A 17,042-nucleotide genomic window follows, 5' to 3' on the forward strand; every position below is an offset into this window, starting at 1 on the left:
GCGGTGTCTACAGTGGGAGAACTTCTGTGCTGAAGACATCCTTATGGGGCAAGACTTGCTTCAGTGGGACTTTGGTGCTCACTGAGTCTGCCCCCTGAGTGTGTCCCTTATGGATTTGAGTAGTTGTAATCTGGATGGTCCCACTCTGACCACTGGGTACACTGGCTCTTGGATCTCTAAGGAGGTGCTAATTTAGCCCTCTGCCTGGGCTACCCAGCAGGAGCTACAGAGAGATCTGCAGATTCCTCTTCTTTGTTTGGAGTTTGGAGGTGCCCAGATGAGGCCCAGCTGTGAAGCAATGTAAGCTGCTGTGGGGCCTTGGGCCTCCTTTTGGATGTTCTGGGTCTCTCTGACCCAGCTGCAGTTAGTTAGGTAATTTTAGATTGCAAAGGGTCAGGCCTTTCATACACAAAAGCCTCTGTGCACAGTTTGGGTGGGGCGGAGTCTCAGGGAATCAGCAGGGTGGCGCAAACAGCTATGGCTGATCCTCAGCCCTGCCCTAAGAGGCCCCGGGTCTCACTGTTCCGCAGTAATCGCTGCAAGCATCTCTGAGAGAAAGCTGCCCTCAAGTTCTGCCCGATACTGGACAGTCCAGTTTCTCCCCGTATGAATCTGGGTCCCCAGACTAGCCCGGAACTGGCATTCAGAGCCGTCGGGAGCTTGAGACTCCCTCCCGATTGAAAAAGACAACCACGTCCTCAGCCGCCAGCCCTTTCCGCATGCGCCTCCGTACCTCTGCACTTTACTTCCATACCTCCTCTGAGTCTCAGTGTGCTTTTCTCTTTCCTTCTAGTTGTAGAATTTCCACTCGGCCAGCCTTCCTGTGGTTCTGGATGATATCCGTTTTGTCTTTTAGTTGTATTTTTGAAGTGGCTGTGAGAGGCAGTAATTTCTGGTGTTTACCTATGCCGCCATCTTGGTTTCCTCCTCTGCTGTCTTAATATACTGGCAAGCATCCTTATAGGCAAATCTATGTGCACACCCATGATTATTTCCCTAAGATGAACTATGATTCAAAAGTATGCTGTCATTAACATCTTTCCATGATGTTTTTAAAGCTTATATATATATTATCAACTTTTACTCCAGAAAAAAAAGTTCACTTCTTATTTCCATTTAAGCAGAGGTGAAAGTAGTATTTCCTGGAACCCATTCCACTTTACAAATTTGATAGACCCAAAAAGGGCATTTTAATGATCTTTAGTGAACAAATAAGTTTTTAAAGGTTGAACAGTTTTACTTTAAAAATAACTTTCTATATCTCTTCTCAGTCCAGTCCATAGTATGTACAGAGTACCAGCTGTGTGCTAAGTACTCTAAAAACCAGGGATGTGGTGAACATAAAGCAGCAGTCCCTGGAGCCCAGACTAGGTGTGTGACACAGTAAGAGCCAGACTGATGAGGGTCAAGAAATGTTTTTGGAGGAACTGTCCAAACCAAGGCCTGAAGGATTATTAGTCAAGATTGCTCAGTAATCAGGTTTGGGGAGGGTTCCACAGGTACCAAGACCCAAAAGGCACCTGTATTAAGGCTGGAAACCCTGTTGCTGTCTTCAACATTGCAAACATTTTCCCAGTTGGCTTTTTAATTCGCTTATAGTGATTATGTGTAATAGTTTGGAATTTGTATGTAGTCAAATCTTTCGTTAATCTAGAAAGCCATCAGAAGTGCAGAATATTGCCCTGGCTAGTATGGCACAGTTGGTTGGAGTGTCACCTGTGCACCAAAGGTGGAGGTTTTGATTCCCAGTCAGAGCACATACCCAGGTTGCAGATTCGACCCCTGTTCAGCATGCATGCAGGAGGCAACCAATCGATGTTTCCCTCTCTTTCTCTCAGAGGAAGTGCAGAGCGTTATGTGGCTCTTGATTAGGCCCCAGGACTCTTCACTGAGATAGAGACTGCCCCCGGGTTTGGGTTCATGTTGGCATGAACTCCATCAGTTTGTCTCCAGAGTGTCTCCATCATTAGAAGTCAAGGATTCCTTGTTCTCATGTGCCTGGGCCTCAAAATGTCACTACATGACTGTTTTGGGGAGAGATTGTACTGTCACCGGGAAGAATTTAGACATCTGGGGGGTTGGGGGGAATTGTCCCAGAGCTGGAGCTGGTGCGGCCAGGGATCTCAGAGGACTGGTGAAGTCTTCTCCAGGCTGTGTGTAGACAGTGGGTGGCCAGGGTTCACAATCTTATCTGACCAGTACCCCACCTAACCAGCCACAGAGCTGCTGATTCTGGCCCATCACTGCTTCACGCTGACATGCCACATGGAGGGCATCATCCGAGTTCTACAGGCCGCTCGGCTGCTCACAGACAACCACTTGGCCCCCAACGAGGAGTATGGGCTGGTGGTAAGTAAATCCCTCATCCCCCACCTTCCATCCTAGGGAAACCTTTGAGAGCAGGTAGGCTTGGGGCCAGTCCAGGGCTGATTCTTACGGAATTTGCTCATCTGGATACCACTACCTACTTGGTAGCCAGCTGGGCAGCCCTCTGCTCCAGGCTCTAAGTTCTGTCAGAATCAGATTGTTCCAAAGGAGAAATCGAGAGGTTCCCTACCATGTTCCAGGGTGTCATCCCCCTTGCCAGAGACTACGACAGCTGTATTTCCCCCCAAAACAAGGCTCAGACCTACCTCTTACCTCTGAATTGAAGCTGACAACACAAGCCTCCTATGCCTCCCCAACTAGTCACTTTTAGAGACAACAGAGGAGAGAGCAGCAAGTGGTGTGACTAGGGTTTCTGAATCCCCCAGAAGCGGCCCTTGGTTGGGTACAAGGGAGAGGGAGCTCAGCAAGGCAGCCTGGTCATTAGCCCTTCTACCCCTGGAACTTGGCATCTGCAAGCAACCTTGATGAGGGCAGTGGTCTGGCTCAGAGAATTCCAGATGATGCTGATGGAAGCTGCCTTCCTTTTCAGGTGCGTCTCCTCCCTGGCATTGGACCAAATGGTAGCTGGGTTGATTCCCAGTCAGAGCACATACCCAGGTTGCAGATTCGACCCCTGTTCAGCATGCATGCAGGAGGCAACCAATCGATGTTTCCCTCTCTTTCTCTCAGAGGAAGTGCAGAGCGTTATGTGGCTCTTGATTAGGCCCCAGGACTCTTCACTGAGATAGAGACTGCCCCCGGGTTTGGGTTCATGTTGGCATGAACTCCATCAGTTTGTCTCGAGTGTCTCCATCATTAGAAGTCAAGGATTCCTTGTTCTCATGTGCCTGGGCCTCAAAATGTCACTACATGACTGTTTTGGGGAGAGATTGTACTGTCACCGGGAAGAATTTAGACATCTGGGGGGTTGGGGGGAATTGTCCCAGAGCTGGAGCTGGTGCGGCCAGGGATCTCAGAGGACTGGTGAAGTCTTCTCCAGGCTGTGTGTAGACAGTGGGTGGCCAGGGTTCACAATCTTATCTGACCAGTACCCCACCTAACCAGCCACAGAGCTGCTGATTCTGGCCCATCACTGCTTCACGCTGACATGCCACATGGAGGGCATCATCCGAGTTCTACAGGCCGCTCGGCTGCTCACAGACAACCACTTGGCCCCCAACGAGGAGTATGGGCTGGTGGTAAGTAAATCCCTCATCCCCCACCTTCCATCCTAGGGAAACCTTTGAGAGCAGGTAGGCTTGGGGCCAGTCCAGGGCTGATTCTTACGGAATTTGCTCATCTGGATACCACTACCTACTTGGTAGCCAGCTGGGCAGCCCTCTGCTCCAGGCTCTAAGTTCTGTCAGAATCAGATTGTTCCAAAGGAGAAATCGAGAGGTTCCCTACCATGTTCCAGGGTGTCATCCCCCTTGCCAGAGACTACGACAGCTGTATTTCCCCCCAAAACAAGGCTCAGACCTACCTCTTACCTCTGAATTGAAGCTGACAACACAAGCCTCCTATGCCTCCCCAACTAGTCACTTTTAGAGACAACAGAGGAGAGAGCAGCAAGTGGTGTGACTAGGGTTTCTGAATCCCCCAGAAGCGGCCCTTGGTTGGGTACAAGGGAGAGGGAGCTCAGCAAGGCAGCCTGGTCATTAGCCCTTCTACCCCTGGAACTTGGCATCTGCAAGCAACCTTGATGAGGGCAGTGGTCTGGCTCAGAGAATTCCAGATGATGCTGATGGAAGCTGCCTTCCTTTTCAGGTGCGTCTCCTCACTGGCATTGGAAGGTACAATGAGATGACATACATTTTTGAATTGCTGCATAGAAAGCACTACTTCGAAGTGCTGATGAGGAAGAAGTTGGATCCGGTAGGTGTATGGTATTTTGAGCTCCAGGATGACATGTACTGACTTTCAGGAGTCTTACACTTTCTTAGAAATAACCCCAATCAGAGTAAACCCCTGGGATATGCAGGGAGCGAATTAAGGGCCTCCCTAGGATTTGTACTGTAACCAGTATTGTAAGGTTACAGATTTCAGACCAGATAGTGAATGTGGTAAGAGATGCTAACTAGTGAAGAAAGTAAGTTTGTGCATATTCACCTCAGCTATCACCTGCCTCTGCTATCTAGTGTCTGCTCTGACAGGGGCAAACACCTTTTCTGAGCCATGCAGAAATGGACTGACCAGCTCGGAAGGCCATGTCTGAGGGCTAATTTTACAGTGGAGTTCTCAGGGGACTATAAAAGAGAGTGTTGCTGAGAGCTATTAGGAAGTGAATGCCAAGGCCTGGGCCTGGGAAGCTGTGGAGCTGTTTATGATGGTGACCAGAAAGGAGGCTTGGAAGCAAAGGCCAGATTTGCCAGGCGTTTGGACTCTGGGCGTTTGTCTGTCCTCCGCATGCTTATGTGATGCCCAGCATGTCACTCAGAGCCTGTTTTCAAGTCACTTATTTGGCAGAGTCATTGCTTCAGCCCATTTCACCTCTGAGGATTTAAAAACCACAGTACACTTTTGGCTTCTGGGAACTTGGGATGAGCCAAGCAGGATTAAGAGACAAAGCAGAAAAATCCTCCTCAGTGCGGATTTTCAGGACAGACCAGCTAGTCATCAGGACACAAGTCCTGAACATCTTTAAGATCTCCCAAAGGGTATTTAAATTGTTTTTGAGGCATTTTTGTTTCTACATTTAAATATTCTCTTTTAATAACTTTCTTATTACAAAAGTAATGCATATTCAAAGTTAAGACACTTGGAAAACAGAACACAGAAAAAAGCCCTCTGTGTCTACCATGTGGAGATAGCCACTGCTAACATTTTGGTATAGGCCCTTCCTTTGCATACATACTCACAAACATATAAACATACATACTTAATTTTTTTAATAAAGCTTTTATCATGCTGTCCAAATGAGTCTGCCTTTCTCACTTGATGAACAGGTTATATTTCCCAAATCAACATCAGTTTAAATGGCTACAAGGTATTTTCCTTAATCCTTATTTTGAACATCTGCATTATTTTTAATTGTTTGCCATTATATATCCTTGTTACATCCATCTTAGCACTTCTGCCTGCTTATTTCTTTAGGGATGGATCTAGAAATGGAGTTGTTAGAATAACACGTGTGCATTTTTAAGGTTTCCCCCTTCTGACAGGTTTTACTGTTCATACTCCCAACAGCAAAGAGGATGTACCTGTTTCCTTATATTCAGGATAGCATAAACTTTTATATTAATTTTTCTTTTCCTTTTTCTTGGGTGTTTAAGGAACTTGAAGAACCAAGGGACTCAGCCAGGCCTGCCTGCCGTGCAGTCCCTAGTTGAGACCTTGGTGTTTCCTTTTTTTCTGGGCAGAGTGGTACCCTGAAGACAGCCCTACTTGACTACATCAAACGCTGCCGCCCTGGGGACAGTGAGAAGCACAACATGATTGCCCTGTGCTTCAGCATGTGCAGGGAAATCGGGGAGAACCATGAGGCAGCTGCCTGCATCCAGCTGAAACTGATTGAGTCTCAGCCCTGGGGTGAGCAGAGGTCACAGTAGCACCCTCAGGGATGGTTCTTAGGGCTTAAAAAGACAGGAGCTCGTTGTATTGACTAAATCCCACCTCAGTTTCTAGCAGCTACTGAATGCCACCCCAGCTGGGCAGGTAAGTGATGTAAGGGGACCTGGAAGGCATTTGTCTGCCCTGTAGCCTGAGTGTCCAGGTCATCTGTCAGGAACCAATGTGTATGCTGATGCCATGTAAGCCTGCCTTGATGTTTCAGAAAGAAATGAAGAACTAGATGGGGCACTAAATTCTATTCCAGGCTGTACTTCTGGCCCAATACCCTCTAACTGAGACATATCTGCTCCCTGTGAACACGAGCTGGGATATTTCTAGTCCAGCCGGTGATCACTCTGATGCGGTGGAGTAACCAGCCTTGGGAGTCAGGCACACTCCCATTTCTTTTACTCCTTTGCAGAGGACAGTATCAAGAATGGGCACCAACTGAAGCAGCTGCTACTGAAGGCCCTGACTCTCATGCTGGATGCCGCCGAGAGTTATGCAAAGGTAACCATGGAGTCTTAGTTTAAGCTAGTTTGCAGCTTGGTACCTTTGGGAATTTTGTCCCTGGGCTCTCCCAAGGGAGTCATGGGGCAATTGGCAGCAGAAGGGGGAGGGGGGCTCAGTTGCTGGAGGCTTCATTGGGAGATGATGGCAAAAGTTCACTTTTGGATCCCTCCACCTGTCCCTCAGGATTCCTGTGTGCGACAGGCCCTGCACTGTCGCAGGCTCACCAAGTTGCTGACACTGCAGATTCACTTTCTGAACAATGGCCAAAACACAATGCTTATCAACCTAGGTCGCCACAGGCTGATGGACTGCATCATGTCCCTACCTCGGTTCTACCAGGTAAGCACGGAAGAAAAATCTAGCCAGCACTGCCAGCATCCTCTCTCCTGCTATCCGTCTAATGGGGCTAAGATTGACTTGTCTAGTCTCAGGGTTAGTGTCAGAACCAGGACAGTTCAGCTCTCCAGACTTAGCTGTCTGACATACAAATTGCCTTTTTTTGTAGTATTTCTTGCTAGCATGTTTGGACAAAGGTTGGAGAATGGTGAGACACATTGTTAGGCCAGCAGGAAGGCAGACACTTTCGCCCCTTAGACAGGAGAGGTTCAGAAGAACATCCCTGCTAGGGGTTCAGCAAGCACCTCTTAGCCGCAGTGTTTTACAGAATGGTGCACCGGGGTTAGCACAGGGGATCAGGGCTATTGGGGGCCTGGTTTCAGTCCTGTAATGAGAGATGGTTTCAAGAAATTGGCCCTTTCACTGTTTCTTACACAGTTTAGTATGAAAAAGACGTTTTTCAGCAGTTTTACTAGTATTAATCCACTCAAGGAAAGACTGTGTTTTGGGGCTTTAGGGGAAGCAAAATGTCAAACTGACACCAATTCTGATAGACGGAGCCTTTTAGTATGATTGATAATGATCAATGTATATGCAGCATTAAGTTTTCTAGAACTATCTGCCTTCAATTTTACATCAGATAGGCTCTAATGGTGTTCTTCCCTCCATTCTTTTAAGGCTTCTATTGTGGCTGAGGCCTATGACTTTGTTCCTGATTGGGCTGAAATTCTATACCAACATGTGATTCTTAAAGGAAACTTTCATTACTTGGAAGAATTTAAGCAGCAAAGGTTATTAAGAACCAGTATATTTGAAGAGATTTCAAAAAAGTAAGTATTAAAACGCCTGATTTGGATAAGGCATGGGTAATAATTTTATGGCTAAGTATAACATGCCACCCCTGTGCTTGAGATGACAAAGAAATGTCAAGAATCCCCAGGAAGATCTTTTTGGAAAAAGATGAGTGAAAACACTTCGCTTATGGTGCTCTGTACTTAAAATGGGAGGACAGTTACTCAGCTAGCCTGAGGTGCCAAAAATCCTAAACATCAGAGGTCCCCTTTGGAGTATTAACTTATTCCAATTAAGGTAAGCAGTAAGGCACTCATTTTTAAGAAATAATGTCAGTCTTCCACTGTAGGTAATTGTGTCAGAGCTGATAGCCCTCGCTCAAGATACATACAGTATCTTAACCTGTACATTCCTGTTTCTTTGTCTAGATATAAACAACACCAGCCTACTGATACAGCTGTGAAAAACCTGAAGAAGTTACTCACATATTGTGAAGATATCTACTTGTATTATAAGCTGGCATACGAACACAAACTTTATGATGTTGTGAATATGCTTCTGAAGGACCCTCAGACAGGCTGCTGTCTAAAGGACATGCTAGCAGGTTAGATGGGTTCTCATACAGGTGCCTGTTTTCTTATACTGCAACGAGGTACCGTCAGATGTTTGTGATTACAGTAGAATAATGCATTGGGAGCTTTGTTGTCCAAGTTATAAAATCCAGAACTGATCATACCAGTCCTCTGTGGGTCAAGAATGAGAGAGTTTTCACAAGGAAATTACTATTTTAAAAGTGATGTTTCTCTGTACCATTTTATATAGATACTGGTATTAAGTTCAAAACTCCCATCTTCCTCAGGATGGCTTTTACTTTAGGACATGATATAATATTGATTAAAGAATACCTGTGCCTGCAGATTCCAGTTTCAAAGGAATTTAATATTATTTACACAGTTAAGGAACAGATGATACATTTCCATTAGTTAGAAACTGATCTCTATAATAAAATAGATTTTAAATTCAGTGCATGTCATTATTAACTGCTAAGGAAATCTTAGCCCTTGTCTGCCTTAAAACAATTTTTATTGGCTGTAATTATTGCTGTGTAGTCACTGCTTTCTGTTAATTTCTCAAATTATTTGGATGGTCCTGTCTTCCACTTAGTGCTCTACAGAGTTTTGATTGAGACACCCTCCCCTTTGTATGTAAGAGAAATTAAAAAAAAAATAATTTAATTGTTCTGTCCCTACTTTTGAGTCTGTGACAGTTTTAAAAATTTAACAAATTTGGTTAAATTGCTTAAAAATATATATGTAATAAAGATGACTCAATCTATGCTCACAGCCATACCTGAGTTATAAGCTCAATTACTCCAATAAATAGTTCTAGGTACCTTAGACCTTACATACAAATTGCCTTTCTATAGTAACTAAACCACCAAATAATTTTTCCCCAAATAAATAAAATGAGGAAGGCAGCCCTATACCTTTGTTGCTCTAGGGTGACCCTGTTAAGGGCCTGACAAATCATTTTTGTTTTAAAGCTATTAACTACTCATCAAGCATTTATTAAGCTTTGTTAAGTATATAGAGCACTCTAGTCCCAAGAGCTGTGCTCTATACTCTCCAAAAGTATCTCTTGGGAGATAACACAAAATTTAAGTCCTCACAATAGTGATTTTATTAAATTAGTTGCTTTATAAAACATTGCAGATGTCATAATTGTTAACATAACAATTTACCAAACTAGTTAACTGGTGCAGCTTGCTGAGCATGTTTTATAAAGGAAAGGAAATGCCAAAACCCTGTTTAAAGTTATTCCATTGCAGCCCAGAAGAACAAAGGAGATTTGTTCCTCAGACACTCCAATCACGCAAATAAAGCAGATAGGGTTTCCCTCCCCCATCTGAAGCAATTCATCAGTAGAACAGTCTGATAGACAGTATGCACTCAAGAGATTTCACAACTTGTAATACAATAACGGAGAGCTTTACCTTCTTCAGCTTCAAAGTGGAGGGTTTTGGTCAATTTTTAAGTATCAGACTAGTAGTTTTCAGCCGCCGTATCTTCACTCTGACAAAAGCAGTCTTCTTCACAATGTATGTTTAATATCCTCACGCTCAATTTTAAGACAAAGCAATTTTAATACTAGGTGCACATCACATGCCCTTGCTGCAAACTGCTTTTCTTGACAAGTTATGAAGTAGTTCAAGGAGGTATGGTTAAGGCTGTATTACTGAATGGTGCTGGTCAATACTACACAATTTCTTGTCATGTTGCAACCTTTGTTTCCAATTTAGTGACTGCTGCTATAGAATCAGATAGCAACAATGACAACATTATTAAGTTTGTGTGTTTTTTAAAACTATGATTTAGTAGCAACTGAGGTTCCCAATTTTAACCCCTTGGCAGCGAGATCCAAGTTCCCTCATTTGCACATTAGCACCTAAGTGTCAAGGGGTTAAGTAACCAGCACAAAAGATACTGCACTTCTGATTGTAGCATTTGGCAGAACTGAAAGGAAAGGAAGTTGTGCTACATGTTGAAGGGATTGTGGGCAACAGAAAGAAGACACCAGAGAAGATAAAATGTCACATGAAATCTTCAAAGTCTTGTACATATCCTCCATCATAACCACCATAATCTGCCAGATCGTCTTTCATGGTGGCCTTTAATCCCCCTCCAGGAACCACACCTTTCTTCTTCTTTTTGGCTTTGCTTTGCTAAAGATAAAAGAGAGTCAATTCATGAGACTTGATCTACCAAGTGTTTCTTATCTGGTATAGCAACCCTCAAAGAGACACCAAAGCCTCTGGTCACAGAAAAACTTCAGTTCTTTAAGGGAGATTCCCAGACAACCCAGGGCAATTTCTACTAGTAATTCAGAAACCAAGACACTGAACATGTTTGTTTGGGAAAAAAAAAAAAGTAAAAGTCACTCACACTCACACTGTTCTATTCCAATTTAAATGGTATTGGTAAACTGCTTGACCTTTAAGTTTCCCAGGCTTGTTAAGAATGTTATGCCTGCACCACCATCCTAATGAAATACACATTGCCCCACACAGCTTGCTCTTACCTTTTCTTGCTTCTGTTTCTCACTACAAAGCACAGTCAGTGAATTGGTGATCTTTTTCAAGTCATCAATTTCCACTATAAAAGAAAAAGTATGCCACTAATTTTTAATCATTTTGGGGAATAAGGCAAGATATACATTCTTCCCCATGTGCTATGAAAAATCTAATTTGTCTATCATTAACTTCTGTATCTTTGAAAAGGCTGTAATTCTCCTGTTTGACATATGGCCAGGCATACAAATCAGAACTATTAAAAACTAGAGGCCCGGTGCACGAATTTGTGCAGTAGTGGGGTCCCTTGGCCTGCAGCATCCCCTAGGGTTCCTGGATTACAAGAGGGTACAGGCCAGGCCAAGGGACCCCACTGGTGTGCAATCAGGGTCAGGGAGAGATGCAGGAGGTTGGCCAGCCAAGGAGAGACCGTGGGAGGGCTCCAGGGCGTGTCCAGCCCATCTTCCTCAGTCCCGATTGGCCGGACCCCAGCAGCAAACTAACCTACCAATTGGAGTGTCTCCTCCCTGGCAGTCAGTGCACGTCAGAGCGAGCGGTTGAGTGGCCTTAGCATATCATTAGCATATTACACTTTGACTGGTTGAACAGCTGACCGGACACTTAGCATATTAGGCTTTTATTACACATACAAGAGGCCCGGTGCACAAAATTTGTGCACAGGTAGGGTCCCTAGGCCTGGCCGGCAATCAGGGCCGATCTGTGGGGCAACTAGCAGGGTGATCAGGGCCCCCTACTCGCACCCACCTTGGCCAGCCTGGCCCTGCCCCCCTGCCACCAGTCGCCTTCCTCTGCAGGGCGATTGGGGGGAGGGTCCCCACTGGCACCCGCCTTGGCTGGGCAGGCACTGCCCATTTGCTGGCCCCACCCCCCACCTCCCTCTGCAGGCTGACTGGTAGGGCGATCGGGGGTGTGGGGTGGAGGGCCCCCAGCTCGCATCCACCTTGGCTGGCCTGGGGCCTAGGGGAAACTCCTGCGTTGAGTATCTGCCCCCCCCGGTGGTCAGTGTACATCATAGCAACTGGTCGTTCTGCCATTCACTCATTTGCATATTAGGCTTTTATTATATAGGAGGTGTGTGTGTGTGTGTGTAGCCAGTGTCCGTGATGACCAAATGACCAGTCACCATGAGATGGTCCCTCCCCCCACTCACCCTCCCACCCGTGAGCAGGGCAGGGCAGGACTACGGACTGGCGAACAGGCAGAATGGCTGACCTCTTGGTCCCTGCCCCTGGCCCGCAGGCTCCGATGGATCAGAGATGGTGAACGGGGCAATCAGGGTGGGTAGCGGGAGGACCGGGCTGGCTGTCAGGCCGTTGGGATCACCAGCTCATCCCTGGCTGCTCGGAGGCTCAGGCCTGCGTTAAAGCAGGCGCTGGTGACTTCACCTCCATGCACATGCGCCGAGCCAGCCACTGAGGGAACCCGCTGCCCGCTCAGGCCTGGGCGGGTAGGTCGCGGGTGTGCCCCGCAGCTTCCATCAGGACCTCAAGCCCCAGCAGCAGCGGCGGCACCCGTGTGAGCGGCCCCAAGTGGGCAGCGTGTTCTATCAGTGGCCAGCCCAGGGCACGCACATGGAGGTGAAGTCACCAGTGCCTGCTTTTCCACAGGCCTGAGCCCCTGAGCAGCTGGGGATGAGCTGGTGACCCCAACAGCCTGACCGCCCGGTAGCGGAGGTGGTGTTCGGCCTTGGGACTGCTAAACGGGCAGGAAATGGCCCTGATCACAGGAGGCTAGGCCCTAGGACCCTACCTGCATGATTTTGTGTGCGGGGCCTCTAGTATAGAATAAAAATGGCAAACTCAGCAACAAAAATTTATCTTTATAATGACCTGTTATCACCAAGACACCAATGCTAACCAAAGAGAAACTAAGTATCTTTACAGCTCAGTGTTCCCTCCTATTCTCCTTTCCCCACCAAAAATACAGATAACCATGCCCTTCCATCATATCCTTGATGCTCAGTGAATGAACATGGAATAATAATTATTAAACCTTCAGATGACAACTCCCCACCTCCTGGAGTCTCCATTTTCTAACACAGGAACTAGAATGAAAGTAGTAGCTATCTCAGAAATCTGTGTCCTACCAGGAGACAACATCTTTTAGTGAACAATATATCCTCCTATCTTTATAAAAATATTAAGCTGAAAACAGTTTTTAGCTACCAAAAAAGTAACCAGTTTTGATTAGGGAGCTCGTTCAAAAACAGGAAAAATAGTATATGCAGAAAAGACCAACTCTGGGGATATAATAACTCATCAAATAACCCCCAACTTAGTAATAATTTCTCAAAACCCAATTTAAAATCCATTATGTAAAATTCCTTTTCCTCAATCTTAAAAACAGTAAATACTAGCAAAACCGGTCCCTTACTGTATTGGTGCTGCACCACCCATGGTTGTCACTCCCACATCCAGCCTCTGAAATACGTGACTGACTCCTCTCTCAGGGCACAGCACCACACCCATGGGCCCAGAGAATAGGTGCTAGCTCTGTTGAGCAACTTGCACCTGGTCATAGGCTTCTTCATTTATAAAAGGAATTTACAATTGCTGTGATCTCAGCTCTAAAATCTTATATGCCCAGAGAGCATTTTCCCCAAAAGACACTTCCTAGCCCCTTTCAAGATATAATTGGATAAAAGAATAAGCTAGTGCTGTATTAGCTGCAACAAATCTCAGATGTCTCCTTGGGAAACCATTGTAAAAACATTAAGAAGGCAGCCTCAAAAAGGAACAAAATCATTCAAACTAATTGCATGTTTGTAAAACACCATTCTCATAGTAACTACTAAAAAGTAAATACTAAGTCTGTATATTATAGCATTCCTCCTCCCAGCCCCGCAAAAAGTCAACCTCCATCTTCTTGAGTGTGCCCTTACTAAAATCCACGCGCAGAGGCTAGAGATTAGAATTACTTACATGAAATACACACATCTCGAACTAAGGCTTCTAAAAAACTGGCATAATATAATGACTTTTCATATTGTGTAATTTTATCTTTTAGTAGCTTTCCAAACTCTGTGAAGTCCTCTCTCGAAGATGGGTTCATAGCATCTATTCCAAAAACTGTATTAGTAACACCTGTAATAGAAAGGGAGCACTGCAAATATCAGAAATATATTTTTAAAGTTTATAAACCAATTAGACACCTGAACAACCCTGCTACGTCATTCTAAGGCAGAAATTCTTAACCTGGGACCTTGAACAGAATTCAAGGGGCCTGTGAATTTGGATGAGAAAAAAATTATAGCTTTTATTTTTACTAACCTCTAGTTTCCTTCCATTTTGATTACCGGCAACAAGTCACAGACGCAAAACCTGACCATTACCAACAGAGATCAGATACTTTCCTTTCACATTACAGTTGTCTCAGATATCTTGAAACATTATTCACAGTCATTATTACTTTAAAATTACATTACTTATTAGACCTGCTCTAGGTCTTACTCAATACATCAAAGAACCATGTAATTATTGTATCAAAGGTTATTTTAATATTTTGATAGCTATTTCAATATTTATTTCAAAAGATTCATTTTGTAAGTAAAGTCCTGTGTGTTTTGTTTTATGCATTTAAAAACATCAGTTTAAAAAGGGGCCCACGGGCTTTGGCAGACTGCCATGCCAAAGGAGTCCCTAGCACAAAAGAATGCTCTTAAGGCATCTGTCCAAGGACAGCCCAGAGTGAAGTGGGGAGAGAAGGGTTTTAAAAAGCAAAGAAAACGATGGTTTCTGTCAAAGTATTCAGCTAACTAACTCTAGAAGCTAAGCAGGAGCAAACCATGTGTTAAATCCCAATAGAAAAATTAATATGTCGGTACACTTTTTTGTCCTCATTAGTCTAAATTAGTTGTTAATGCCACTGATTCAGTATTTTAATATGAAAAACACAACACTGAAATCTTATTAACCAAACAATGACTGTATGTATGCATGTTTTGGCCTTTTAATCTGTAATTGGTGTCCTATATTAGGATTTATGGGTACCACATAAACCCTTCTCTTTAATAAACACATGGGCGGCTTTTACCATCCTTGAAGACACAAAGGAATGGCTGAGTGCCCTCTGTGATGAGATGAGTGCAGTTAAGACATTGCGAGCACATTCCAGCAGACAGGAGCATCTCTTGATATTACTAGAGGCCCAGTGAAAGATAAGGTCACACTTCCCATAAAAAGGAAATGATTACTATAGTCAGCCTGCTTGATTGTTTTTTGTTTGTTTGTTTTTAAAAAATATATTTTTATGATTTTTTTATAGAGAGGAAGGGAGAGAGATAGTTAGAAACATCGATGAGAGAGAAACATCGATCAGCTGCCCTCCTGCACATCTCCCACTGGGGATGTGCCCGCAACCAAGGTACACGCCCCTGACCGGAATCGAACCTGGGACCCCTCAGTCTGCAGGCCGACGCTCTATCCACTGAGCCAAACCGGTTTCAGCTGCTTGATTGTTTTAAAGAAAAGGAATGAGGGGAAAACTAGATTGTTTTTGGCTCTAGGTTTCGATTTCCAGTTATTTAACTATTTCAATATGATCTTCTACTCTACAAAGAACTCAATAGCTGACAACAATAAACTTGGTTAAAATGAGAGCTTTTACTTTCTCTGGGCATGTTCCTTCCTTTTACCCTCTGTGCCATGTAACTATCCTCCTGAGACACTCTGAACTGATCTATTTACAGGACCTTGAACATGTCTTTTATCGCATGCACTAACCATAGCTGCAGGTATGGCACACAGAATGGAAGCCGTCTGCAGCAGTCCTCAACCTGTGGGTCGCGACCCCTGAAAATACATCCTGCATACCAGATATTTACATTACGATTCATAACAGTAGCAAAATTACAGTTATGAAGTAGCAGCGAAAATAATTTCATGGTTGGGGGTCACCACAACATGAGGGACTGTATTAAAGGGTCGCGGCATTAGGAAGGTTGAGAACCACTGGTAGAGACAGGGCATGGTGAGGGCCAAGAAGGGTTGCAGAAAGAAATTACTCTGAGCACAAGAAGGCACAAAGTGGAATACCACCCTCTCACCACCACCCCTCTCTCCCAGCACTAGCATGCAATACTAAGTCTTATTCAGACTTAATTAAGACAACAGGACAGCCCTACAGGTAGTTTGGTATTTAAATCTCAAAGCTACAGACCTCACATTCCATCCAAATTTCACACCGTTGATAAATACATTTTACGAAGTGGTAGACTTTATTTGGGTCCAATGACTTTTTCTCTTAATAATCTTTTATTTGGCCTGGCTGGTATGGCTCAGTGGTTAAAAATCAACCCATGAACCAAGTTTAATTGCAGTTCAGGGCACATGCCTGGGCTGCCAGTTGCCAGTTCAATTCCCGGTCAGGGCACATGCCTGGGTTGTGGGCTTGATCCCTGGTGGGGTGCGTGCAGGAAGCAGCAGATCAATGTTTCTCTCTCACTGATGTTTTTATCTCTCTCTCCCTTCCTCTCTAAAAAAATCAATTGAAAACATAGTTTAGAAAAATATATTTCATTTAATACTCAAAACATAATTATTCAAAAATCTAAATATGTGTCTCACTCCACCATAATTCATTTGAAACCTCAAATATAAAGAGAATAAAAACTGCTAATACCTAAAGTTGCCAGTAATATGTTTCTTCAAAAAAGATGTTTTCTAAACTTTCATAACTACCAAGATTTTCACAATAATTACTTGAAACCTCAGTATCTCCCACTTACCAAAAGTTTCTTTTGCTAATTCAAGGTCTGCTTCTTCCTGTAATTTCTTTAGCCGCAGTTTATCTGCTAATTGTTCTTCTGGTGTTAGTACTTTTGTTTCTTCAGGTTCTTCTAACTAAAATGATACAGAAGTGAAGTTTTAAAAGGGCTGGAATCATGATAGGTGGACCCAGTACATCTATTTTCTATGAATTTTTTTATAAGCACATGTAATCATAAATAATAGCAAACACTTAAAAGTATATACATACTGTATTTTGGCATCCTTCTAAACATTTTAGATATTCTCATCCTAATATTAAAGGGAAAAAACTGAGGCACAGAGAGGTTTAAGCAACTTGCCCATGGTAACAGGTTAACACAGCTTGTAATGGGAAAGAGCTAAGATTCGAATCCAGGAAGACTGAGCTTATTTCTACAACCTTTTTTACAAATAAAGAATTGAGCTCTAGCTGGTTTGGCTCAGTGGATAGGGTCCTGGGTTTAGTTCGTCAAGGGCACATGCCAGGGTTGCAGGCTCTATCCCTAGTCGGGGGCGTGCAGGAGACAGCCAATCAATGAGTCTCTCATCATTGATGTTTCCCTCTCTCTCTCCCTCGCCCTCTCCCTTTCTCTCTGAAATGAATAAAAATATTTTTTTTAAAAGAAAGAATTGAAATTGTAAAAAAAAAA

General features: G+C 44.2%; 2 protein-coding genes across 2 annotated transcripts in view; one reads left to right on the forward strand and one right to left on the reverse strand.

Annotated features, from left to right (window-relative positions):
* Window positions 1-8,580, forward strand: part of SPG11 (spastic paraplegia 11 (autosomal recessive)) — an 87,217-nt gene extending 78,637 nt beyond the window's left edge. The window contains exons 33-39 of the mRNA XM_015557515.1: window positions 2,216-2,349; window positions 4,135-4,242; window positions 5,727-5,895; window positions 6,338-6,426; window positions 6,613-6,768; window positions 7,444-7,595; window positions 7,986-8,580. Of these exons, the coding sequence (XP_015413001.1) occupies window positions 2,216-2,349; window positions 4,135-4,242; window positions 5,727-5,895; window positions 6,338-6,426; window positions 6,613-6,768; window positions 7,444-7,595; window positions 7,986-8,166 (989 nt within the window). The 3' untranslated portion in view covers window positions 8,167-8,580. The remainder of the gene's footprint in view (window positions 1-2,215; window positions 2,350-4,134; window positions 4,243-5,726; window positions 5,896-6,337; window positions 6,427-6,612; window positions 6,769-7,443; window positions 7,596-7,985) is intronic.
* The window catches only part of EIF3J (eukaryotic translation initiation factor 3 subunit J), a 25,715-nt gene continuing 17,148 nt past the window's right edge, over window positions 8,476-17,042 (reverse strand). The window contains exons 4-7 of the mRNA XM_006777995.2: window positions 16,371-16,485; window positions 13,567-13,728; window positions 10,636-10,709; window positions 8,476-10,279 (exon numbers count right to left, since the gene is read on the reverse strand). Of these exons, the coding sequence (XP_006778058.2) occupies window positions 10,148-10,279; window positions 10,636-10,709; window positions 13,567-13,728; window positions 16,371-16,485 (483 nt within the window). The 3' untranslated portion in view covers window positions 8,476-10,147. The remainder of the gene's footprint in view (window positions 10,280-10,635; window positions 10,710-13,566; window positions 13,729-16,370; window positions 16,486-17,042) is intronic.

Source organism: Myotis davidii, unplaced genomic scaffold (genome assembly GCF_000327345.1).
Source record: "Myotis davidii unplaced genomic scaffold, ASM32734v1 scaffold46, whole genome shotgun sequence".
In the NCBI taxonomy this organism is placed as follows: Eukaryota; Metazoa; Chordata; class Mammalia; order Chiroptera; family Vespertilionidae; genus Myotis; species Myotis davidii.